General features: G+C 47.9%; 1 protein-coding gene across 3 annotated transcripts in view; it reads left to right on the forward strand.

Moving 5' to 3' along the window:
• acadvl (acyl-CoA dehydrogenase very long chain) overlaps positions 1–26443 on the forward strand; it is a 165167-nt gene that overhangs the window by 113084 nt on the left and 25640 nt on the right. For all 3 annotated transcript variants that reach the window (XM_059975317.1, XM_059975318.1, XM_059975319.1), the window contains 2 exons: positions 7603–7675; positions 14958–15030. In XM_059975317.1, the coding sequence (XP_059831300.1) occupies positions 7603–7675; positions 14958–15030 (146 nt within the window). The remainder of the gene's footprint in view (positions 1–7602; positions 7676–14957; positions 15031–26443) is intronic.

Here is a 26443-nt window from a genome sequence, read left to right on the forward strand (position 1 = left end):
TATTCCAGCATAAATAAAGCTTCAGCACCCCTAACACCCACCACACAACAGCAAAGCTCCCAAAGAGAGACCATGATTTACAGTCCATCAAAACGCACTGTTCACCAACTGTTCAACGAGGGAGAGGGAGGAGCAGCTCACTGTTTTGATGTTACAGTCTGCAGCGCCACTTTTATTTCAAGTTCCCCAACTTGAGAATCAACAGCAAAGTCTCAAAGAGTCAAGGGAGAGAGCAATTGACCAAGAGCATTTGCTGTCTCGATGTTCTGATCTCTCACAACTCTTCAGTTGGCAACACTGGCAACGAATTGAGCTCACAAGGCCTGTGCATCTAAAGGTGCACATCTTCCAGGGCACTCCTGTACATTATTGAAAATGGCCTTCCAAAGGGTTTCAGCCCATAATGTCGACTGTACTTATTTTTTCCAGAGATGCTGCCTGACCTGCTGAGTTCCTCCAGCATTTTGTTTGCATTGCTCAGATTTTCTCTTGTTTGTGCATTAATGAAAAGATGTTTTTCCGTTGCCCTTGACCTCGGGGTTGTCCCGTCACGCCCCACTCAAGGGAATGACATGGTCAGGTGTTACTGCTGCAGTGAAAGGTGACCAAGAAGGGCAGGAATAAGCAGCAGGCTAGAGGAGCCCAGTGATCTGCTACTCTGAATTGTGCCTGAGTCACAGCTGTCATTCTATTGAGTCTATGAACAGCAGTAAGTCTGCAATGTGGTGTCCTGCTCCGGGGAAGTAGACTGACAGGATTGTTGGTCATGGGGTACTGGGGAGGACTCCACATCTCTCTTCAGAATCTTGCATACTAACATTTACATTCATCAAAAAGAGCAGAATAGACCATGGTTTAATACCAAAAGCACAAGAGTTTCTGCAGATACTGTAAATCTTGGGCACTAAACAGTGAAGGGGAATTAACAGTCAACATTTTGGCTCAATAATCTTCATCAAGACACCTGATTAAGGGCCTCAGAATGAATCCTGATGAAGGATCTTGGCTTGAATCATCAACTGTATATTCCCCTCCATTGGTGCTACTTGACCTGCTGAGTTTCTCCAGCATTCTTGGGTTTCAAGTCCTTTTTTAATGGGGGAGTGGAAGTGTGAAGTAGCGGTCAGCGATTCTGTCTGTATTGAGTTTGTATGTTCTTTCCATCACCACGTGGCTTCCCTCGGTGCTTCCTCCCACATCTCAGAGACAGATCAGCTTAATTGGTCACATGGATGTGATTGGGCGTAGCGCCCTGTTACCCTGCTATGGAGAATATTTCCTATAGTGGAGTAGTCTGGGACCAGAGGACACTGCCTCAGAATACACAGAAGTCCTTTTCAAAGTGGTAGAGATTGTGGAGGCATTAGAAACAATCTTTCAAAACTGATTAGATTCTGGCAATGTGCAAGAGGACTGGAAATTTACAGATTTCACGCCACTCTTTAAGAAAAGAGGGAGGCAGCAGAAAGGATAGTTAAGCCTGACCTCAGTGATTGGGAAGATGTTGCAGTCAGTTGTTAAAGATGAGGTTATGGTGACACCGGACAAGATAGGGCAAAGTCAGCATGGTTTCCTTAAGGGAAAATCTTGCCTTCAAATCTGTTGGAATTCTTTGAGGAGGTTACATGTAGGATAGTTAAAAGGGATGTAGTGGATGTCGTATATTTGGAGGTTTCAGAAGGCTTTTGACAAGTTGCTGTACATGGACTGCTTATCAAGTTACAAGCCCATGGTATTACAGGAAAGTTACTGACATGGTTAGAGCATTGGCTATTCGGTAGAAGGCAGTGAGTGGGAATAAAAAGATCCTTTTCTGGTTGGCTGCACAAGGGTCGGTGTTGGGACCACTTCTTTTTATGTGATTAAATAGATGGCTTTGTTGCCAGATTTGCAGATGATACGAAGATTGGTGGAGGGGCAGGTAGTTTTGAGGAAACCAAAAGACTGCAAAAGGACTTAGACAGATTCGGAGATTGGGCAAGGAAGTAACAAATGAAATACAGTGTTGGAAATGCACTTTGGTAGTAGAAATAAATGTGTGGACTATTTTCTAAATGGGGAGAAAATCCAAAAATCTGAGATGCAAAGGGATTTAGGAGTCCTTGTGCAGTACTCCTAAAGGTTAATTTGCAGGTTGAGTCAATGGTGAGGAAAGCAAATGCAATGTTAGCATTCATTTCAAGAGGTCTGGAATACAAGAGCAGGGATGTGATGTTGAGGCTTTATAAGACACTGGTGAGGCTTCACCTTGAGTATTTTGGACAGATTTGGGCTCCTCATCTTGAGAAAAAATGTGCTGTCATTGGAGAGGGTTGAGAGGAGGTTCACAAGGATGATTCCAGGAATGAAAGGTTTATCATATGAGGAACATATAATAGCTCTGGGTCTGTACTCACTAGAATTTAGAAGAATGAGGAGATCACAATGAAACCCTTTGAATGTTGAAAGGCCTAGACAGATTAGATGTGGAAAGGATGTTTCCCATGGTGGGGGAGTCCAGGACAAGAGGGCACAGCCTCAGGATAGAGGGTGTCCATTTAAAACAGACATGTGGAGAAATTTCTATTGCCAGAGGATGGTGAGTTTGTGGAATTTGTTACCACAGGCAGCTGTGGAAGTCAGGTTGTTTGGTGTATTTAAGGGAGAGCTTAATAGGTTCTTGATTAGACACGGCAGCAAAGGTTACAGGGAGAAGGCCGTAGAGTGGGGCTGAGGAGGGTGAAATGGATAAGCCATGATTGAATGCTGGAGCAGACTCGATGGGCCATGTGGCCTGTTTCTGCTTGTGTGTTTTATGGTCTCATGGTCTAAAAAAGGGTCTAATGCTTTATTTAGCCATAGGGTGGTGAATCATTGCCACAGTCAACTGTGGAGATCAAGCTGTTGGATTAATTTAAGGCAGAAGTTGATAGATTCTTGATTAGTAAGAGTGTCAAAGGTTATGGGGAGGAGGCAGGAGAAGTGGTTGAGAGGGAAAATAAATCGGCCATTTTGGAATGCCAGAGGAGACGATGCATTGAATGACTGAATTCTGCTCCTTTGTCTTGGCTGCTACATCACTTGCTCGGCACTGCCCCTTACACAATGCAACACCCATCATTAATACCTTCAAGATCGTACTGTTCCAACAACTGTTCATTGTACTCCTCTGCTGTCCCACTGAAGAGGCGGGTTCCCTTCTATACTGACCCACTGACAAAGTTGACGTGATAGAGGCTCAGGTCATTTGGACTAAACACATCCAGTCACTCGACCGCAAGAAAATACTGTCACCAAGCCACAGCTGAGTCAGTTTCTTAATTCTTAATATTGGTAAAGTGGTTCCTTAAATGTAAAATCAGACTTTATCCAGACTTGAAATGAGTAGTAAGTTCTTAAATTAACACCCTACTATTTCCACAGTAGAACAAAAACTCCCCAGAGAACCATACATGCCTGGCTAAAGCTGCATTAATTTGTCCCCTTCTGATTAATTTTGGACCGTAGAAAGAAAACTCCCCAGAGAACCATGCTTGGCCAGAGCCACATGGATCTTTCCCCTTCTGATTGATTTCGCACTGAATCACTGTTGATCTGTAACCGCCTCCCTCTCTCTTCAGTCCATTTCATCTCTTGGCTTCTTGCCAGTCATCTAAGCCTGCTGACTCAGCCTAACTTGTTAAGTTACCCTTGTGTAAATTTAGCAGCCCAGTTTTGACTAAATTAGTACAATTACCTGTATCAAGGACTGAAACAGCTCCCTCCCTTCCCCCCCACTGGATTGATGCAGTCTTTCATTGATTTTATTATTGTTATTCTATTATGGATTTATTGAGTATGCCTGAAAAAACATGAGTCTTAGGATTGTATATGGTGACACATACATACTTCGATAGTAAATTTGCCTTGAACTTTGTAGACATGGTCAAGGGCCTGAGCTGATATTCAGAACAAACTTCATAATGTGGGTGAAATGTGATGTAGGTGACTTTGACTGTGGAATGATTGTTGGTGCCAGATGGGGTTTTTTGAGCATATCAGAAACTGCTGATTCTCTAACATTTTTGCGCACAACAGTCTCAAGAGTTTACGGAGAATGGTGTGGATAAACATAAAATCATCTAGTGAGGAGCAGTTCTGAGGGTGAAATGTCCTTGTAATGAGAGAGGTCAGAGAAGAATGGCCAGACTGGTTCAAGCTGAACGGAAGGCAACAGTAAGTCAAATAACCATGCGTTACACTAATGTTGTGTAGAAGAGCATCTCTGAACGCATGACACCGTCTGTCTGAGATCAAGCCCTTCATTCCATTAGATCAGGTAAGAGCTGGTGCCATCTAATCTGTGGGCTGCTCAGCTCAAAATCACAGCACATCAAAACATACAGGGAAGGTGTCTGCATCAACAACCAACACAGCCTAAGGATATGCTGGAGTACTTATCGCCTGCTAAGTTGTACTCCTCCCCCACCTTCTGCTATTGGCTTTCTCACCATTTTCTTTCCAATCCTGATGGAGGTTCTCAACCTAAAACATCAGCTATTTATTCCCTTCCATAGACGTTGCCACCAAGCTGAGTTCCTCCAATACTTTGTGTGTTACCCATTCACCTCAGATCCTTTCACTAACTTCCCAAATGTTGTTCTCTGACTAATATTTGTCCTTTTCAATACCTCACTTTCACCAAATCCTTGGATCTCTGGTAGCCCTGGTAGGTTGTTTTGCCCTATGCCCACAAAGGAGTAGTTTAAATTTTCCTGTCATCTGCACGTACCCCATTCATAATTTCACCCATCAGTGTCCATAAGGAACTCACACTTGTCCTCGCTTTGCTTTCCTTTGACGTACCTGGGAAAGCTCTTGCAGTCTATTTATGTACGGTATTTCTCATCTGCCCACACTTATTCACTTTTTGTTTCTGATTAACTTCTTGGTGAGTCCTCACATGCTCCCTGTTCTCAGTCCCTTTGCTGTTTAAGACAACTTTATAAGCCCCCTGACATTAACACTATCTTTAACTTCTCAAATCAACCGTGGATGGACCACATTTCCTGATTCAGATGCAGATTTATTTATCATTGAAACATACACAGAAAGGCATCGTTTGTGTTAACAGCTAACACGTAAGACCATAAAACAACAGGAGCAGAATTGGGATACTCTGTCATTCCACCTTGGCTGAATTTATGACCCCCTCATCCCCATTTTCCTGCCTTCTCCCTGTAACCGTTGACACCCTCACTAATCAAGAACCTATCAAACTCCATTTTAAATATAACTAATAACTTAGCCTCCAGAGTCATCTGCGGAAATGAATTCCATAGATTCACCACCCTCTGACCGAAGAAATTCCTCCTCATCCCTGTTCTTAAAGGGCTGGTGAAGTTCTAGATTATACCTGCAAGTGTCGCTATCAAAGCATGCCCATAATACTTGGCTGAACAACACAGAACACAACAAGCAATAAATGAACAACAGTGAAACAAGCCCCTCTTTGGGTTTAAAGCTGAAGTATGCATATCAGGGAAGTGAGGATAATGAAGAACCTGCACACGAGGTCTGGGTCAGCTCAGCCATGATTATGATGGACAACGAAGCAGGCTTGAAGGACCAAGCGGCCTGCTACAGCCTTCGCTTTTGTCCCTGGGATTCAGCTCACCTCTTCACAATGGTGAGAAAGCTCAAACACTGACAATGGCTTACACTTCCAACTGCACACCGATGTTTTCACCTCCACTACCACAAAGAGCAGATGAAGTGTCCATTCTTTGTACTGCTGCCTGCAGAAGCTCATTCTGTGTAATCTTGTCTCCATCGTTTGCCACATTGTAGCATTAATTAATCAGAATCAGGTTTAATATCACTGGCGTACGTCATGAAAGTTGTTAACATTACGGCAACAATACAATGAAATACATGATAAATAAATATAGAGGAAAAAACAATCACATTAAGTATATATGTGTCTGTTAAGTAGTTAATTTAAGATAAGTAGTGCAAAAAAACAAAAATAGAAAGTGGTGAGGTGATGTTCATGGGTTCAGTGTCCATTTAGGAATTGGATGGCAGAGAGGAAGAAGCTGTTCCTGAATCACTGAGTGTGTGCCTTCAGGCTTCAAAACTAAAAGCCTGCAGGTGCTGAAATTCTGAAATAACAACAAAACATGTTGGAAGCACACAGCAGGTCAGGCAGTATCTGTGGAGGGAGAAGAAAATTTAACATTTCAAGTGGAGATCATTGATCGGTTTTGGGAGTAACACTACCAATTGGGTTAAGATGAAAAGTGGGCAGGGGAAGGATGGAGAGAAGAAAGGGAATACAGGTAGTCCCCGAGTTATGAACATCCGACTTATGGACAACTCATACTTATGAACCGAGGAAGGAGAATGCCGTCCGCCATTTTAAGTCAGATTGAGACGCTGTCTGCCATTTTAAGTCATTGCCATTGACACTGTTGAGTGTTTAACTTTGTATTTGGCTTAAATTTTTCTTAGTAAGATTCACCCTGACCCCGCCCCCCCCCCCCCACCCCGTTCCAGTCAGCTGGTGGCACAGTGAGATCAGCGCCGAGCTGGAGAATGGAGGTTCCCAACTTCGATCTAGTGATAGACCGCTCCTGAGCGTGCCAGGTTGTTGTCGATCCAGTGACTCCCGTACCATCCGTGTCGGGCTGATGTCGAGCTCACAACTCGACCTTGTTAAAAAAACACTGCCACCTCCAGTTTAAATTCCCACGAGGAATATTGTGGAGAATCAAATATCCAAACCCAGCACAACCCCCACTTTTCCCATTTAGCCTGTCTCAGTGCGGTGGTCCTTAGGATCCAGCGGACCTCGGGAGCCGGCAGAGGTATTTACTGCCACCCGCAGTATTTCTTTTCCATTGATGGGAAGCGATCGTGATTGAAAATAAAGTGCAAGTAATAAAGTGTTTTGAAAGAGGTGAAACGCCATCAGAAATTGGAAAAGAGTTAGGCTGCAGTTGGTCAATGATCAGAACAATTTTAAAGGATAAAGTGAGAATAATGGAGCATGTGAAAGGCCCTCCTCCGATGAAAGCTACAATTATTACTAAGCAACGCAGTGGTTTAATTATTGGAATACATATGTTTCTTAAGTGTTTTATATACATAGAAAGGTAAAATATATACTATATACTAAGACAAACGTTTGACTAACTGACTCTAAATAACATCGGATGTATTTGTTCTGACTTACATACAAATCCGACTTAAAGACGGACTCGGGAACGGAACTCGTATGTAACCCAGGGACTGTCTGTATTTGTCTCTCGCACACAGGCTCACTCTCTCTCTCTCTCTCTCACTCTACAGGACTAGCCTCCAGCTTTATAAGCACTTGATGTAAACATCAGCTGTAGTTTCTCCCACCTGTTAAATCTGCTGGGTTTTTGTCCCTGTAAGGGATATATTTTCTCTGGAAATTTCATAGCTCATTTGGATTTTTATAACCAGCCTAAGGGATTAAAGGAGAGAGAAAAACAGGATTGTTGACTTGAAGTGTTGATGGGCTCCCTCCCTTCCTTCCACACCCAATCTTGGCTAATGACATGGATGTTACAAGAAGTTCTCTTTAGGGTGACATATTCTGTGTTTACATTACAGCTGGTGAAAGCAATCGAAAGGTTTGGTGGCTGCACAGAAGATTTGCTGTTGAAATACGGGAAGAAAATTGTAGGTGAGTGTATGCATCACCTTCTTGTGTGAGCGGGAGAGAGGAAAGGATTAATCTTGTGGCCTGTTGCCTCTGTAATTCTATTTTGGGATCACAGCCTTGGAATTGCTGTTGTTCAGAGAAGAGTTGAAACTTCGAGAATTCCTGGAGTTCTCTACCCTGGAGGATTATGGAAGTGGAATCATTGGGGGGCTGCAGGAATGCAGGGGAAAGTAGGGTTTAAAGATGGAAGTATGCATATCAGGGAAGTGAGGACAATGAAGAACCTGCACACGAGGTCTGGGTCCGCTCAGCCATGATTATGATGGACAACGTAGCAGGCTTAAAAACATAGAAACATAAAAAATAGGTGCAGGAGTAGGCCATTTGGCCCTTCGAGCCTGCACCACCTTTCAATATGATCATGGCTGATCATCCAACTCAAAACCCTGTACCTGCTTTCTCTCCATACCCCCTGATCCCTTTAGCCACAAGGGCCATATCTAACTTCCTCTTAAATATGGCCAATGAATCGGCCTCAGCTGTTTCCTGTGGCAGAGAATTCCACAGATTCACCACTCTCTGTGTGAAGAAGTTTTTCCTCATCTCGGTCCTAAAAGGCTTCCCCTTTATCCTTAAGCTGTGACCCCTCATTCTGGACTTCCCCAACATTGGAAACAATCTTCCTGCATCTAGCCTGTCCAATCCCTTTAGAATTTTATATGTTTCAATAAGATCCCCCCTCAATCTTATAAATTCTAGTGAGTATAAGCGTAGTCGATCCAGTCTTTCTTCATATGAAAGTCCTGCCATCCCAGGAATCAATCTGGTGAACCTTCTCTGTACTCCCTCTATGGCAAGAATGTCTTTCCTCAGATTAGGGGACCAAAACTGCACACAATACTCTAGGTGCGGTCTCACCAAGGCCTTGTACAACTGCAGTAGAACCTCCCTGCTCCCGTACTCAAATCCTTTTGCTACGAATGCCAACATACCATTTGCCTTTTTCACCACCTGCTGTACCTGCATGCCCACCTTCAATGACTGGTGTACAATGACACCCAGGTCTTGTTGCACCTCCCCTTTTCCTAATCGGCCACCATTCAGATAATAATCTGTTTTCCTGTTCTTGCAACCAAAGTGGATAACCTCTCATTTATCCACATTAAATTGCATCTGCCATGAATTTGCCCACTCACCTAACCTATCCAAGTCACCCTGCATGCTCTTAGCATCCTCCTCACAGCTAACACTGCCGCCCAGCTTCGTGTCATCAGCAAACTTGGAGATGATGCATTTAATTCCCTCATCTAAATCATTAATATATATTGTAAAGAACTGGGATCCCAGCACTGATCCTTGCGGTACCCCACTAGTCACTGCCTGCCATTCTGAAAAGATCCTGTTTACTCCCACTCTTTGCTTCCTGTCTGCCAACCAATTCTCTATCCACATCAATACCATACCCCCAATACCATGTGCTTTAAGTTTGCACACTAATCTCCTGTGTGGGACCTTGTCAAAAGCCTTTTGAAAATCTAAATATACCACATCCAATCTACTAGTTACATCTTCAAAAAATTCTATAAGATTCGTCAGACATGATTTTCCTTTCACAAATCCATGCTGACTTTGTCCGATGATTTCACCTCTTTCCAAATGTGCTGTTAGCACATCTTTGGTAACTGACTCTAGCATTTTCCCCACCACTGATGTCAGACTACAATTCCCCGGTTTTTCTCTCCCTCATTTTTTTAAAAAGTGGGGTTACAATAGCCACCCTCCAATCCTCAGGAACTAATCCAGAATCTAAGGAGTTTTGAAAAATTATCCAGTATTTCTTGGGCTATTTCCTTAAGCACTCTGGGATGCAGACCATCTGGCCCTGGGGATTTATCTGCCTTTAATCCTTTCAATTCACCTAACACCACTTCCCTACTAACATGTATTTCCCTCATTTCCTCCATCTCACTAGACCCTCGGTCCCTTACTATTTCCGGAAGATTATTTATGTCCTCCTTAGTGAAGACAGAACCAAAGTAGTTATTCAATTGGTCTGCCATGTCTTTGTTCCCTATGATCAATTCACCTGTTTCTGACTGTAAGGGACCTACATTTGTCTTTACCAATCTTTTTCTTTTCACATATCTATAAAAGCTTTTACAGTCAGTTTTTATGTTCCCTGCCAGCTTTCTCTCATAATCTTTTTTCCCTTTCCTAATTAAGCCCTTTGTCCTCCTCTGCTGGTTTCTGAATTTCTCCCAGTCCTCAGGTGTGCCGCTTTTTTTCGCTAATTTATATGTTTCTTCTTTGGACTTGATACTATCCCTAATTTCCCTTGTCAGCCACGGGTGCACTACCTTCCCTGCTTTATTCTTTTGCCAAACTGGGATGAACAATTGTTGTAGATCATCCATGCGATCTTTAAATGCTTGCCATTGTATATCCACTGTCAACCCTTGAAGTATCATTTGCCAGTCTATCTTAGCTAATTCACGTCTCATACCTTCAAAGTTACCCTCCTTTAAGTTCAGAACCTTTGTTTCTGAATTAACTATGTCACTCTCCATCTTAATGAAGAATTCCACCATATTATGGTCACTCTTACCCAAGGGACCTCACATGACAAGATTGCTAACTAACCCTTCCTCATTGCTCAATACCCAATCTAGAATGGCCTGCTCTCTAGTGGTTCCTCGACATGTTGGTTCAGAAAACAATCCCGCATACATTCCAAGAAATCCTCTTCCTCAGCATCCTTACCAATTTGGTTCACCCAATCTAAATGTAGATTGAAGTCACCCATTATAACTCCTGTTCCTTCATTGCACGCATTTCTAATTTCCTGTTTAATGCCAAGCGGCCTGCTACAGCCTTCGCTTTTGTCCCTGGGACCCAGCTCACCCCTTCACAATGGTGAGAAAGCTCAAACACTGACAATGGCTTACACTTCCAACTGCACACCGATGTTTTCACCTCCACTACCACAAAGAGCAGATGAAGTGTCCATTCTTTGTACTGCTGCCTGCAGAAGCTCATTCTGTGTAATCTTGTCTCCATCGTTTGCCACATTGTAGCATTAGTTAATCAGAATCAGGTTTAATATCACTGGCGTATGTCATGAAAGTTGTTAACATTATGGCAGAAACAAAAGTAGAAAATGGTGAGGTAATGTTCATGGGTTCAGTGTCCATTTAGGAATTGGATGGCAGAGAGGAAGAAGCTGTTCCTGAATCACTGAGTGTGTGCCTTCAGGCTTCAAAACTAAAAGCCTGCAGGTGCTGAAATTCCGAAATAACAACAATACATGTTGGAAGCACACAGCAGGTCAGGCAGTATCTGTGGAGGGAGAAGCAAATTTAACATTTCAAGTGGAGATCATTGATCTGTATTGAGAGAAACACTACCAATTGGGTTAAGATGAAAAGTGGGCAGGGGAGGGATGGAAAGAAGAAAGGGAATGTTTGTGATAGGGTGAAACCAAGGATGAATGGACAGTAGAAAGAGAGACTCTGTGAAACGGATGAGACCAGGGGAGGGATGTACAGGAGAGAGGGAATATCTGCCGCAGGGTGAGACCAGCAGAGGAATGGAAAGGAGAAAAGTAATAGCTGTGACAGAGTGAATCCATGTAAATTTCCTCTTAACAGCGGACTAAGAAATCGCATCAGTGACGTTTGACAGTTAAATACAGAGTAGTTAAGCACAGTGCCTTTAAGGGTAAACCCCATGGTTGAAAATGTGGCAGGAGAGGTGAGATTCAAACCAGGTTGAAGCACGTGAATAAGACCTCCTCTTCCGAGCATCTTGTTGGCAAATATACAATCACTTGAAAATAAGATTGACTGCTGTATCAGAGGCAGATGAGGCTGATCTCCATTGTTTGTTGCATTGGGACTTGGTTATCAGTGAATGCACTGGACACAGCTATCCAACCTTGAATTTTGATAAGGAAGGAGGTGGTGGTGTATGCTTGGTGCACGGATGTTGAGGTTATGTCAATTTCTTGTTCCCTGATTTAGAAAAACTAACGATTAAATGTAGACCATTCTACTTGCTTTGGGAATTCTCATCCTTGATCATGGCCAGAGTTAACATACTACCTGCGGCCAATTATAAGCAAACACTAGTGAGACCACAGAATGCTGTCTGCAAATAGGAAGTGGCCTATCCTGACGCATTTCAAGTGACCTTAACCAGGCCTGTTTGAAGAAAACCCTGCCCAGTTATTACCATCACGTGACCTTTTGCACCAGAGGTTCCATCACACTAGACGATGCTGCAGTATGATAAGGAATGCCTGTCGTTCCTTTCTGAGACCGCATTTTGGCAAGTTGGATCATTTGGTTGTACTGCTGTTACTGTATACAGACAGAGCCTAAAGGACAAGTCTCCAGAGATCAAGACTATTAAGAGGTGGTCATGGGAGGCTGAAGAACAGTTATAGGATTGCCTTGAGTCAGTGGACTGTTCGGTGTTCAAGAACTCGTCGGAGGACCTGAATGAATACACCAGGCTCTTTACAGACAGCTCTGGATGAGTGTGTCCCCAGAAAGTAATTTATGGTTTTCCCCAATCAGAAGCCTTGGATGAACAATGAAATCCAGAACCTGCTGAAAGCCAAATCGGAGGCATTCAAGTCTGGAAATCAAGAATGCTACAAGCAACGTACAGACGTAGATATGATCTCCAGAAATCTATTTCTCAGCTGAAGAGACTCTAGATAAGATAAGAATCAACAAGAGATGCCCAATAGCTGAGGGAGGGTTTGAATGCCATAACTTCCTACAAAGTTAAATCATATGACATAAGGGACAGCAGAGCTTTGCTTCCAGATGAGCTCAGTGCTTGCTCTGCTCACTTCGACCGCCAGAACAGGGAGGAACCATCGCGCACCCCCATGTCTCCCGATGATCCTTTGGTGTCAGAATCTGAAGGTGACGTGCAGGCAGCCTTCAAGAGAATGAATCCAAGGAAAACATCTGGTCCAGACAGAGTACCTAACTGAGTACCGAAGACCTGTGCCAACTAACTGCTTGATATATTCACAGGAATCTTCAATCTTTCACTCCGGCAGTGTGTGCTTCAATCATACCAATGCCCAAGAAGAGTGTGGTAACCTGTCTAAGTAACTATTACCCAGTGGCATTTGCATCCACAGTGATAAATTGTTCTGAGAGGCTGGTGTTGAACCACATCAGCTTCTGACTGAATGGCAACTTGGATTGGCTCCAATTCACTCACTGAAGCGACAGGTCTACAGCAGATGCCATCTCATTGGCTCTTCACACAACCCTGCAACATCTGGACAGCAAAGATGCATACATCAGGATTTTCTTTATCGAATTCAGCTCAGCATTTAACACCATTATCCCCTCAAAACTAATCAATAAGCTCGAAGACCTGGACGTTCATACCCACTTATGCAATTGGTTCCTGGATTTCCTCACTTGTACACCCCAGTCAGTTCAGACTGGCAAAAACATCTCCTCCACAATCTCCATCAGCACAGGAGCACCACAGGGATGTGTACTTAGCCCCCGTGTCTACTCGCTGTACACTGATGATTGTGCAGCTAAGTACAGCTCCACCACCGTTTTCAAGTTTGCCTATGGCACCACTGTTGTGGGCTGTATCAAAGGGGGTGATGAATCTGCAAACAAAAGGGAAATTGAAAACTTGGCTGAGTGGTGTAATAACAACAACCTCTCACTCAGTGTCATGGGACCAAGGAACTGATTGTAGGCTTCAGGAGAGGGGAACAAGAGGTCTGTGAGCTAGTAATCACTGGGGGATTGGAGGTGGAGAGGGTCAGTAACTTGAAATTCCTGGGTGTATCTATCTGAGAGGACCTGTCCTGGACCAATCATATGTGTGGGGAATAGACAGGAGAAAGGGAATATCTGTGACAGGGTGAGTCAGTGGAGAATAGACGGGAGAACAGGAATATTTGTGACAGGGTGAGACCAGGGAAAATAGATGGGAGAAAGGGAATATCTGTGATAGAGTGCATCCAGGGGGAATAGACGGGAGAACAGGAATATCTGTGACAGTGTGAGTCCAGGGGGGAATAGACAGGAGAACAGGAATATCTGTGACAGAGTGAATCCAGGGGAGAATGGGCAGGAGAACAGGAATATCTGTGACAGAGTGAATCCAGGGGAATAGACGGCAGGAAGGGAATATCTGTCACAGTGTCTGACTACGGGAGGAATGATCAGGAGAAAAGAAAATATCTTTGATAAGAGTGCGACCAGGCAGGAAACGCAAGGAGAGGAGAAAGGGATATCTGTGACAGCGTGAGACCAGGGGAGGTATGATTGGGACAATAAGGAATGTCTTTGACAGGGTTATACTAGGGGAGGAATGGACGGGAGAAAGGGAATACCTTTGGAGAGAAGCCATCAGAAAGATCTTGGACCATTGATCCATTTTTCAAATGGAGTTGTGCAACTAAATAAAGTAAATGCAGGCTTTAAATTGTTGTTCAAGGAGAAGCAATGGACACATGTCAATGAGAATTAGTTGCAGGGAAATGGGAGAGAAACAATACATAGCAATCGTGGAGGAACTCATCAGGTCAGGTAGCATCTATGAAGGGAAATAAACAGTTGTCGTTTACCCAGACACTTGACCTATCATGAGAGAGGAGAATGGGACTCTCGGGACTGCTTCCTGGGAGCTGGTTTGGACCTGATAGTTGAATAGCCTCCTGTCAGAAATACAAGACAACCATTACCACTGCTTCTGGGGACACAGCAGATGTAACAAGACCTTTGGATAAACAATCCTTTCTCCCCGCAGGGGTCAGCCAGGGCAGGTGAACTGGGCTGCTCAGCAAATCCTCAAGCAGAGCTGGGAAACGGGGGGGGGGGGGGGGGGGGGTGGTCATTGTGAGAAGGCTCCCTGGTTTCTGCAGACACCCTCTGCTCTAGACTTTCTCAACACTAGCTTTCAGATAGAGTAGCCCTCTTCATCAGTGTTGCGAGGAGTGTCAGCCTAAAGAGGTGACTGGTCTCTTCTGGGTGACTTGAGACATGTGACCACTTGGGTCAGTGTGTGGAGTGTCATCGGCCACACTGGCTCTTGCCCAGGATTCCCAGGTCAGTGTGTGGAGTGTCATCGGCCACACCGGCTCTAGCCCAGGATGCCCAGATCAGTGTGTGGAGTGTCATCGGCCACACCGGCTCTAGCCCAGGATGCCCAGGTCAGTGTGTGGAGTGTCATCGGCCACACCGGCTCTTGCCCAGGATGCCCAGGTCAGTGTGCACAGGTTGTAACCCTTTGTTATCTTGGGTTCTTGCAGATGAGCAGTTTTTGCTGAAGAGGGTGGCAGATAGCGCTATCGACCTATATGCCATGATTGTTGTACTGTCAAGGTAAGCCTAAGCCTAACATTCCTCCATCACCTTCCCTCCTCTCCCTTTTCTTTTCAAGGTGTTGACAGCTAGCATTACTGTGGGATGGTCATACTGAGGGAGGGTCACACTGTGGGAGAGAATAAGCCCTTGAGAAAAGTTGACTTCTTTCAAAATAAACCCTGAAGAATGGTGACGAGGATGAAGGAAGGTGTACGAGAGAGGTACTTCAACCTTGGCAGTAGAATGCTGCAATTTTCTTCTTGGAGGAAGACTCTTTTGCCGAATTTTGTTGAGTCTCTGATCGGGCTGCAGCAGTGATGGTGGCTTACCAAAGTTTTGTATATGCAACTTTTACTGGGAGCTGGGGCAGATTTCTTCAATTGTTAACATCAGTACACCCCCTGCGACCTGGAGGGCTCAGCCCGGGACAACTGGATGAAGAGTTTTGCGCAGATCCTTGGACTGGGGCTTGGATGGAGGAACATCGGAGTGACCTGGCTGCGCAGCAGGAAGGCCACTTCCTACCTGTCTGGAGGAGACTCCTATCCTTTCTCTCTTCCAAGAACTGCGCTTTGAAAGTCTGCTAAGTGCTGTGACTGTGTTAATTCAGTGATATTTTGATTTCAGACTGTGTAGGGCTTTAACATGGTGGGCTGCAGCTCCAGAATGGTGGGATCTAGTTCCTACACAGGAAAGGAAGAATCCTGTAGGCCACCTCCTTTCAGACTGTTAATTCCAAACAACACTATGCAATGCAATATTCCTGTACCCTTAGCTAGAGAGGTGACCCTGGCCCTGAGCAGGGGGTTAAAAGTGGAAGGAGTCCATGCCAGGCCCCATACAGAAGGTGACCTGCTATACAATGCACCTTCAGCTCCACAAAGTAGACCTCAGCCCTCACCTGTATTCTTTGCGTGAGGGGAAGTCACCTGTAACCTGTATACTTCTCCAGCCAGACAGGTCAGTTTGGGCATGTGTATGTCCTCCATCGTAAGGTATTCATTCAGCTGGAAATGCTGAGGACTACTTTCACGTGTGGCGTAGAAGGAAGCATTACTGGATCTGCTGGGATTGGGCAGTGCCATGTCTGCAAGGAATTTGGGCATATCTGTAAGAATTGCCCTAAACGTCAGGCCACTAAATCCACCTGGGTGGCACAGGAGGGCACCGCAGGGCCTCACCCCTCGTGCACCCTCTCCCTGTTCCCCTTTCTTCCACTGTAACTCAGAACCCTGGCGAGGACGGATGGCTTGCAACCTCTGGTTAGATGGGTACCACTGACGCACAGGGGCTTGCTCAAGGGGCTGTTGTGTCATCAAGTGAAGTAACGGAGTTGGTCTCTTGGACTGTAGAGTCCACAGAAGCAAATTACCCTTCTGGAGATCATCGGTCCCCAGGGTCTGATGGGATCCGGAGAAGTCCTGCATCACCATCCTCCACGAAGGAGCGGAGTGCCTGGGTCGTGATAGTGGGGAGATCGAGAGTGCTCAAGGATGGGAGAACAAGGCCACCCAGGGGCGGAGGTAGGAAGACCAAGAGGGTCAAGCCCTACTTTCAGTCCAAGGAGGCTAATGGGATGAGGCACAGTAGAGAACAACAGTGGCAAGTAGGGGGCCAGCCTACCCTACCCCCTGGAGCAGACTGTGGGTGCTATTGACGATCCAGGGATAGTGGTGTCTCCCCCAGGACTGCTCATGAGCTTAGTACCAGGCCCGTATTGAGGCCGCTCGACTATACTGACTCCAGCATGTGGGTTCAGGACAATCAGGATGAGGATGTTTCTGGTAGTGGAGTGAAGGTGAGGAACGGGACAGTGAGGATGAGGATGTTTCTGGTAGTGGAGTGAAGGTGAGGAACGGGACAGTGAGGATGAGGATGTTTCTGGTAGTGGAGTCAGGGTGAGGAACGAGACGATGAGGATGTTTCTGGTAGTGGAGTGAGGGTGAGGAACGAGACAATGAGGATGAGGATGTTTCCGGTAGTGGAGTGAAGGTGAGGAACGGGACAGTGAGGATGAGGATGTTTCTGGTAGTAGAGTGAGCGTGAGGAACGGGACAGTGAGGATGAGGATGTTTCCGGTAGTGGAGTGAAGGTGAGGAACAGGACAGTGGGGATGAAGATGTTTCTGGTAGTGGAGTGAGGGTGAGGAACGAGACAATGAGGATGAGGATGTTTCTGGTAGTGGAGTGAGGGTGAGGAACGAGACAATGAGGATGAGGATGTTTCTGGTAGTGGAGTGAGCGTGAGGAACGAGACAATGAGGATGAGGGTGTTTCTGGTAGTGGAGTGAGGGTGAGGAACGAGACAATGAGGATGAGGATGTTTCTGGTAGTGGAGTGAGCGTGAGGAACGGGACAGTGAGGATGAGGATGTTTCCGGTAGTGGAGGGAGGGTGAGGAACGGGACAGTGAGTATGAGGATGTTTCCGGTAGTGGAGTGACGTTGAGGAACGGGACACTGAGGATGAGAATGTTTCCGGTAGTGGAGTGAGGTTGAGGAACGAGACAGTGAGCATGAGGATGTTTCCAGTAGTGGAGTGAGGTTGAGGAACGGGACAGTAAGGGTGAGGATGTTTCCGGTAGTGGAGTGAGGGTGAGGAACGGGACAGTGAGGATGAGGATGTTTCCGGTAGTGGAGTGAGGGGGAGGAACAAGACAGTGAGGATGAGGATGTTTCCGGTAGTGGAGTGCAGGTGAGGAACGGGACAGTGAGGATGAGGATGTTTCTGGTAGTGGAGTGAAGGTGAGGAACAGGACAGTGAGGATGAGGGTGTTTCCGGTAGTGGAGTGAAGGTGAGGAATGGGACAGTGAGGATGAGGATGTTTCTGGTAGTGGAGTGAGGGTGAGGAATGGGACAATGAGGATGAGAATGTTTCCAGTAGTGGAGTGAGGGTGAGGAACGGAACAGTGAGGATGAGGGTGTTTCCGGTAGTGGAGTGAAGGTGAGGAATGGGACAGTGAGGATGAGGATGTTTCTGGTAGTGGAGTGAGGGTGAGGAATGGGACAGTGAGTATGAGGATGTTTCCGGTAGTGGAGTGACGTTGAGGAACGGGACACTGAGGATGAGGATGTTTCCAGTAGTGGAGTGAGGTTGAGGAACGGGACAGTAAGGGTGAGGATGTTTCCGGTAGTGGAGTGAGGGTGAGGAACGGGACAGTGAGGATGAGGATGTTTCCGGTAGTGGAGTGAGGGGGAGGAACAAGACAGTGAGGATGAGGATGTTTCCGGTAGTGGAGTGCAGGTGAGGAACGGGACAGTGAGGATGAGGATGTTTCTGGTAGTGGAGTGAAGGTGAGGAACAGGACAGTGAGGATGAGGGTGTTTCCGGTAGTGGAGTGAAGGTGAGGAATGGGACAGTGAGGATGAGGATGTTTCTGGTAGTGGAGTGAGGGTGAGGAATGGGACAATGAGGATGAGAATGTTTCCAGTAGTGGAGTGAGGGTGAGGAACGGAACAGTGAGGATGAGGGTGTTTCCGGTAGTGGAGTGAAGGTGAGGAATGGGACAGTGAGGATGAGGATGTTTCTGGTAGTGGAGTGAGGGTGAGGAATGGGACAATGAGGATGAGAATGTTTCCGGTACTGGAGTGAGGGTGAGGAATGGGACAGTGAGGATGAGGATGTTTCCAGTAGTGGAGTGAGGGTGAGGAACGGGACAGTGAGGGTGAGGATGTTTACGGTAGTGGAGTGAGGGTGAGGAACAGGACAGTGAAGATGAGGATGTTTCCGGTAGTGGAGTGAGGGTGAGGAACGGGACAGTGAGGATGTTTCTGGTAGGGGAGTGAGGGTGAGGAACGGGACAATGAGGATGTTTCTGGTAGTGGAGTGAGAGTGAGGAATGGGACAGTGAGGATGAGGATGTTTCCGGTAGTGGAGTGAGGGTGAGGAACGGGACAGTGAGGATGAGGATGTTTCCGGTAGTGCAGTGAGGTTGAGGAACGGGAAAGTGATGAGGATGTTTCCGGTAGTGGAGTGAGGGTGAGGAATGGGACAGTGAGGATGAGGATGTTTCCGGTAGTGGAGTGAGAGTGAGGAACGGGACAATGACGATGAGGATGTTTCCGGTAGTGGAGTGAGGCTGAGGAACGGGAAAGTGATGAGGATGTTTCCGGTAGTGGAGTGAGGGTGAGGAACGGGACAGTGAGGATGAGGATGTTTCTGGTAGTGGAGGGAGGGTGAGGAACGGGACAGTGAGGATGAGGATGTTTCCGGTAGTGGAGTGAGGGTGAGGAACGGGACAGTGAGGGTGAGGATGTTTCCGGTAGTGGAGTGAAGGTGTGGAACGGGACAGTGAGGATGAGGATATTTCCGGTAGTGGAGTGAGGGTGAGGAACGGGACAGTGAGGATGAGGATGTTTCCGGTAGTGGAGTGAGGGTGAAGAATGGGACAGTGAGGATGAGGATGTTTCTGGTAGTGGAGTGAGGGTGAAGAATGGGACAGTGAGGATGAAGATGTTTCCAGTAGTGGATTGAGGGTGAGGAACGGGACAGTGAGGATGAGGATGTTTCTGGTAGTGGAGTGAGAGTGAGGAACGGGACAATGAGAATGAGGATGTTTCCGGTAGTGGAGTTGGCGTGATCAGGATGTTTCCAACAGTGGATTGAGAGAGTGGGAACGGGACAGTGAGGATGAGTATGTTTCTGGTAGTGGAGTGAGGGTGAGGTACGGGACAGTGCGGGTGAGGTTGTTTCCAGTAGTGGAGTGAGCATGAGGAACGGGACAGTGAGGATGAGGATATTTCCAGTAGTGGAGTGAGGGTGAGGAACGGGACAGTGAGGATGAGGTTGTTTCCAGTAGTGGAGTGAGGGTGAGGTACGGGACAGTGAGGGTGAGGTTGTTTCCAGTAGTGGAGTGAGCATGAGGAACGGGACAGTGAGGATCAGGATATTTCCAGTAGTGGAGTGAGGGTGAGGAATGGGACAGTGAGGATGAGGATATTTCCAGTAGTGGAGTGAGGGTGAGGAACGGGACAGTGAGGATGAGGCTGTTTCTGGTAGTGGATTGAGGGTGAGGAACAGGACAGTGAGGATGAGGATGTTTCCGGTAGTGGAGTGAGGGTGAGCAACGGGACAGTGAAGATGAGGATGTTTCCGGTAGTGGAGTGAGGGTGAGGAACGGGACAGTGAGGGTGAGGATGTTTCCGTTAGTGGAGTGAGGGTGAGGAACAGGACAGTGAGGATGATGATGTTTCTGGTAGTGGAGTGAGGGTGAGGAACGGGACAGTGAGAATGTTTCCGGTCGTGGAGTGAGGGTGAGGAACGAGACAGTGAGGATGAGGATGTTTCCGGTAGTGGAGTGAGAGTGAGGAACGGGACAGTGAGGATGAGGATGTTTCCGGTAGTGGAGTGAAAGTGAGGAACGGGACAGTGAGGATGAGGATGTTTCCGGTAGTGGAGTGAGGGTGAGGAACAGGACAGTGAAGATGAGGATGTTTCCGGTAGTGGAGTGAGGGTGAGGAACGGGACAGTGAGGATGAGGATGTTTCCAGTAGTGGAGTGAGGGTGAGGAACGGGACAGTGAGGATGAGGATGTTTCCGGTAGTGGAGTGAGAGTGAGGAACGGGACAATGAGGATGAGGATGTTTCCGGTAGTGGAGTGAGGGTGAGGAACAGGACAGTGAAGATGAGGATGTTTCCGGTAGTGGAGTGAGGGTGAGGAACGGGACAGTGAGGATGTTTCCGGTAGGGGAGTGAGGGTGAGGAACGGGACAATGAGGATGTTTCTGGTAGTGAAGTGAGGGTGAGGAATGGGACATTTAAGGATGAGGATGTTTCCGGCAGTGGAGTGAGGGTGAGGAACGGGACAGTGAGGATGAGGATGTTTCCGGTAGTGGAGTAGTGGAGTGAGCGTGAGGAATGGGACAGTGAGGATGAGGATGTTTCCGGTAGTGGAGTGAGGGTGAGGAACAGGACAGTGAAGATGAGGATGTTTCCGGTAGTGGAGTGAGGGTGAGGAACGGGACAGTGAGGATGTTTCCGGTAGGGGAGTGAGGGTGAGGAACAGGACAGTGAGGATGAGGATGTTTCCAGTAGTGGAGTGAGGGTGAGGAACGGGACAGTGAGGATGAGGATGTTTCCGGTAGTGGAGTGAGAGTGAGGAACGGGACAGTGAAGATGAGGATGTTTCCGGTAGTGGAGTTAGCGTGATCAGGATGTTTCCAACAGTGGATTGAGAGAGTGGGAACGGGACAGTGAGGATGAGGATGTTTCTGGTAGTGGAGTGAGGGTGAGGTACGGGACAGTGAGGGTGAGGTTGTTTCCAGTAGTGGAGTGAGCATCAGGAACGGGACAGTGAGGATGAGGATATTTCCAGTAGTGGAGTGAGGGTGAGGAACGGGACAGTGAGGATGAGGCTGTTTCTGGTAGTGGATTGAGGGTGAGGAACGGGACAGTGAGGATGAGGATGTTTCCGGTAGTGGAGTGAGGGTGAGGATGTTTCAGTAGTGGAGTGAGGGTGAGCAACGGGACAGTGAAGATGAAGATGTTTCCGGTAGTGGAGTGAGGGTGAGGAACGGAACAGTGAGGATGAGGATGTTTCCGGTAGTGGAGTGAGAGTGAGGAACGGGACAATGAGGATGAGGATGTTTCCAGTAGTGGAGTGAGGGTGAGGAACAGGACAGTGATGATGAGGATGTTTCCAGTAGTGGAGTGAGGGTGAGGAACGGGACAGTGAGGATATTTCCGGTAGAGGAGTGAGGGTGAGGAACGGGACATTGAGGATGTTTCTGGTAGTGAAGTGAGGGTGAGGATTGGGACAGTTAAGGATGAGGATGTTTCCGGTAGTGGAGTGAGGGTGAGGAACGGGACAGTGAGGATGAGGATGTTTCCAGTAGTGGAGTGAGGGTGATGAATGGGACAGTGAGGATGACGATGTTTCCGGTAGTGGAGTGAGCGTGAGGAACGGGACAGTGAGGATGAGGATGTTTCCGGTAGTGGAGTGAGGGTGAGGAACGGGACAGTGAGGATGAGGATGTTTCTGGTAGTGGATGGAGGGTGAGGAAGAGGACAGTGAGGATGAGGATGTTTCTGGTAGTGGAGTGAGGGTGAAGAATGGGACAGTGAGAATGAAGATATTTCCAGTAGTGGAGTGAGGGTGAGGAACGGGACAGTGAGGATGAGGATGTTTCTGGTAGTGGATGGAGGGTGAGGAATGGGACAGTGAGGATGAGGATGTTTCCGGTAGTGGAGTGAGGGTGAGGAACGGGACAGTGAGGATGAGGATGTTTCTGGTAGTGGAGGGAGGGTGAGGAACGGGACAGTGAGGATGAGGATGTTTCCAGTAGTAGAGTGAGGGTGAGGAACGGGACAGTGAGGATGAGGATGTTTCCGGTAGTGGAGTGAGAGTGAGGAACGGGACAATGAGGATGAGGATGTTTCCGGTAGTGGAGTGAGGGTGAGGAACGGGACAGTGAGGATGAGGATGTTTCCGGTAGTGGAGTGAGGGTGAGGAACGGGACAGTGAGGATGTTTCCGGTAGGGGAGTGAGGGTGAGGAACGGGACAATGAGGATGTTTCTGGTAGTGAAGTGACGGTGAGGAATGGGACATTTAAGGATGAGGATGTTTCCGGCAGTGGAGTGAGAGTGAGGAACGGGACAATGAGGATGAGGATGTTTCCGGTAGTGGAGTGAGGGTGAGGAATGGGACAGTGAGACTGAGGATGTTTCCGGAAGTGGAGTGAGGGTGAGGATGTTTCCAGTAGTGGAGTGACGGTGAGGAATGGGGCAGTGAGGGTGAGGATGTTTCCGGTAGTGGAGTGAGGGTGAGGAACGGGACAGTGAGGATGAGGATGTTTCCAGTAGTGGAGTGAGGGTGAGGAATGGGACAGTGAGGATGAGGATGTTTCCGGTAGTGGAGTGAGGGTGAGGAATGGGGCAGTGAGAATGAGGATGTTTCCGGTAGTGGAATGAGGGTGAGGAATGGGACACTGAGGATGAGGATGTTTCCGGTAGTGGAGTGAGGGTGAGGAACGGGTCAGTGAGGATGAGGATGTTTCTGGTAGTGGAGTGAGGGTGAGGATGTTTCCAGTAGTGGAGTGAGGGTGAGGAATGGGGCAGTGAGGATGAGGATGTTTCCGGTAGTGGAGTAGAGGGTGAGGATGTTTCCAGTAGTGGAGTGAGGGTGAGGAATGGGCAGTTAGGTTGAGGATGTTTCCGGTAGTGGATTGAGGGTGAGGAATGGGACAGTGAGGATGAGGAGGTTTCCGGTAGTGGAGTGAGGGTGAGGAACCGGACAGTGAGGATGAGGATGTTTCCGGTAGTGGAGTGAGGGTGAGGAATGGGACAGTGAGGGTGAGGATGTTTCCGGTAGTGGAGTGAGTGTGAGGAACGGGACAGTGAGCGTGAGGATGTTTCCAGTAGTGGAGTGAGAGTGAGGAATGGGACAGTGAGGATGAGGATGTTTCCGGTCGTGGAGTGAGGGTGAGGAACGGGACAGTTAGGATGCGGATGTTTCTGGTAGTGGAGTGAGGGTGAGGATGTTTCTGGTAGTGGAGTGAGGGTGAGGAACGGGACAGTTAGGATGCGGATGTTTCTGGTAGTGGATTGAGGGTGAGTAACGGGACAATGAGGATGAGGATGTTTCCGGTAGTGGTGTGAGGGTGAGGAATGGGACAGGGAGTGTGAGGATGTTTCCAGTATTGGAGGGAGGGTGAGGAACGGGACAGTGAGGATGAGGATGTTTCCGGTAGTGGAGTGAGCATCAGGAACGGGACAGTGAGGATGAGGATATTTCCAGTAGTGGAGTGAGGGTGAGGAACGGGACAGTGAGGATGAGGCTGTTTCTGGTAGTGGATTGAGGGTGAGGAACGGGACAGTGAGGATGAGGATGTTTCCGGTAGTGGAGTGAGGGTGAGGATGTTTCAGTAGTGGAGTGAGGGTGAGCAACGGGACAGTGAAGATGAAGATGTTTCCGGTAGTGGAGTGAGGGTGAGGAACGGAACAGTGAGGATGAGGATGTTTCCGGTAGTGGAGTGAGAGTGAGGAACGGGACAATGAGGATGAGGATGTTTCCGGTAGTGGAGTGAGGGTGAGGAACAGGACAGTGAAGATGAGGATGTTTCCGGTAGTGGAGTGAGGGTGAGGAACGGGACAGTGAGGATGTTTCCGGTAGGGGAGTGAGGGTGAGGAACGGGACAATGAGGATGTTTCTGGTAGTGAAGTGAGGGTGAGGAATGGGACATTTAAGGATGAGGATGTTTCCGGCAGTGGAGTGAGGGTGAGGAACGGGACAGTGAGGATGAGGATGTTTCCGGTAGTGGAGTAGTGGAGTGAGCGTGAGGAATGGGACAGTGAGGATGAGGATGTTTCCGGTAGTGGAGTGAGGGTGAGGAACAGGACAGTGAAGATGAGGATGTTTCCGGTAGTGGAGTGAGGGTGAGGAACGGGACAGTGAGGATGTTTCCGGTAGGGGAGTGAGGGTGAGGAACAGGACAGTGAGGATGAGGATGTTTCCAGTAGTGGAGTGAGGGTGAGGAACGGGACAGTGAGGATGAGGATGTTTCCGGTAGTGGAGTGAGAGTGAGGAACGGGACAGTGAAGATGAGGATGTTTCCGGTAGTGGAGTTAGCGTGATCAGGATGTTTCCAACAGTGGATTGAGAGAGTGGGAACGGGACAGTGAGGATGAGGATGTTTCTGGTAGTGGAGTGAGGGTGAGGTACGGGACAGTGAGGGTGAGGTTGTTTCCAGTAGTGGAGTGAGCATCAGGAACGGGACAGTGAGGATGAGGATATTTCCAGTAGTGGAGTGAGGGTGAGGAACGGGACAGTGAGGATGAGGCTGTTTCTGGTAGTGGATTGAGGGTGAGGAACGGGACAGTGAGGATGAGGATGTTTCCGGTAGTGGAGTGAGGGTGAGGATGTTTCAGTAGTGGAGTGAGGGTGAGCAACGGGACAGTGAAGATGAAGATGTTTCCGGTAGTGGAGTGAGGGTGAGGAACGGAACAGTGAGGATGAGGATGTTTCCGGTAGTGGAGTGAGAGTGAGGAACGGGACAATGAGGATGAGGATGTTTCCAGTAGTGGAGTGAGGGTGAGGAACAGGACAGTGATGATGAGGATGTTTCCAGTAGTGGAGTGAGGGTGAGGAACGGGACAGTGAGGATATTTCCGGTAGAGGAGTGAGGGTGAGGAACGGGACATTGAGGATGTTTCTGGTAGTGAAGTGAGGGTGAGGATTGGGACAGTTAAGGATGAGGATGTTTCCGGTAGTGGAGTGAGGGTGAGGAACGGGACAGTGAGGATGAGGATGTTTCCAGTAGTGGAGTGAGGGTGATGAATGGGACAGTGAGGATGACGATGTTTCCGGTAGTGGAGTGAGCGTGAGGAACGGGACAGTGAGGATGAGGATGTTTCCGGTAGTGGAGTGAGGGTGAGGAACGGGACAGTGAGGATGAGGATGTTTCTGGTAGTGGATGGAGGGTGAGGAAGAGGACAGTGAGGATGAGGATGTTTCTGGTAGTGGAGTGAGGGTGAAGAATGGGACAGTGAGAATGAAGATATTTCCAGTAGTGGAGTGAGGGTGAGGAACGGGACAGTGAGGATGAGGATGTTTCTGGTAGTGGATGGAGGGTGAGGAATGGGACAGTGAGGATGAGGATGTTTCCGGTAGTGGAGTGAGGGTGAGGAACGGGACAGTGAGGATGAGGATGTTTCTGGTAGTGGAGGGAGGGTGAGGAACGGGACAGTGAGGATGAGGATGTTTCCAGTAGTAGAGTGAGGGTGAGGAACGGGACAGTGAGGATGAGGATGTTTCCGGTAGTGGAGTGAGAGTGAGGAACGGGACAATGAGGATGAGGATGTTTCCGGTAGTGGAGTGAGGGTGAGGAACGGGACAGTGAGGATGAGGATGTTTCCGGTAGTGGAGTGAGGGTGAGGAACGGGACAGTGAGGATGTTTCCGGTAGGGGAGTGAGGGTGAGGAACGGGACAATGAGGATGTTTCTGGTAGTGAAGTGACGGTGAGGAATGGGACATTTAAGGATGAGGATGTTTCCGGCAGTGGAGTGAGAGTGAGGAACGGGACAATGAGGATGAGGATGTTTCCGGTAGTGGAGTGAGGGTGAGGAATGGGACAGTGAGACTGAGGATGTTTCCGGAAGTGGAGTGAGGGTGAGGATGTTTCCAGTAGTGGAGTGACGGTGAGGAATGGGGCAGTGAGGGTGAGGATGTTTCCGGTAGTGGAGTGAGGGTGAGGAACGGGACAGTGAGGATGAGGATGTTTCCAGTAGTGGAGTGAGGGTGAGGAATGGGACAGTGAGGATGAGGATGTTTCCGGTAGTGGAGTGAGGGTGAGGAATGGGGCAGTGAGAATGAGGATGTTTCCGGTAGTGGAATGAGGGTGAGGAATGGGACACTGAGGATGAGGATGTTTCCGGTAGTGGAGTGAGGGTGAGGAACGGGTCAGTGAGGATGAGGATGTTTCTGGTAGTGGAGTG

Source organism: Hypanus sabinus, chromosome 7, assembly GCF_030144855.1.
Source record: "Hypanus sabinus isolate sHypSab1 chromosome 7, sHypSab1.hap1, whole genome shotgun sequence".
NCBI lineage: Eukaryota > Metazoa > Chordata > Chondrichthyes > Myliobatiformes > Dasyatidae > Hypanus > Hypanus sabinus.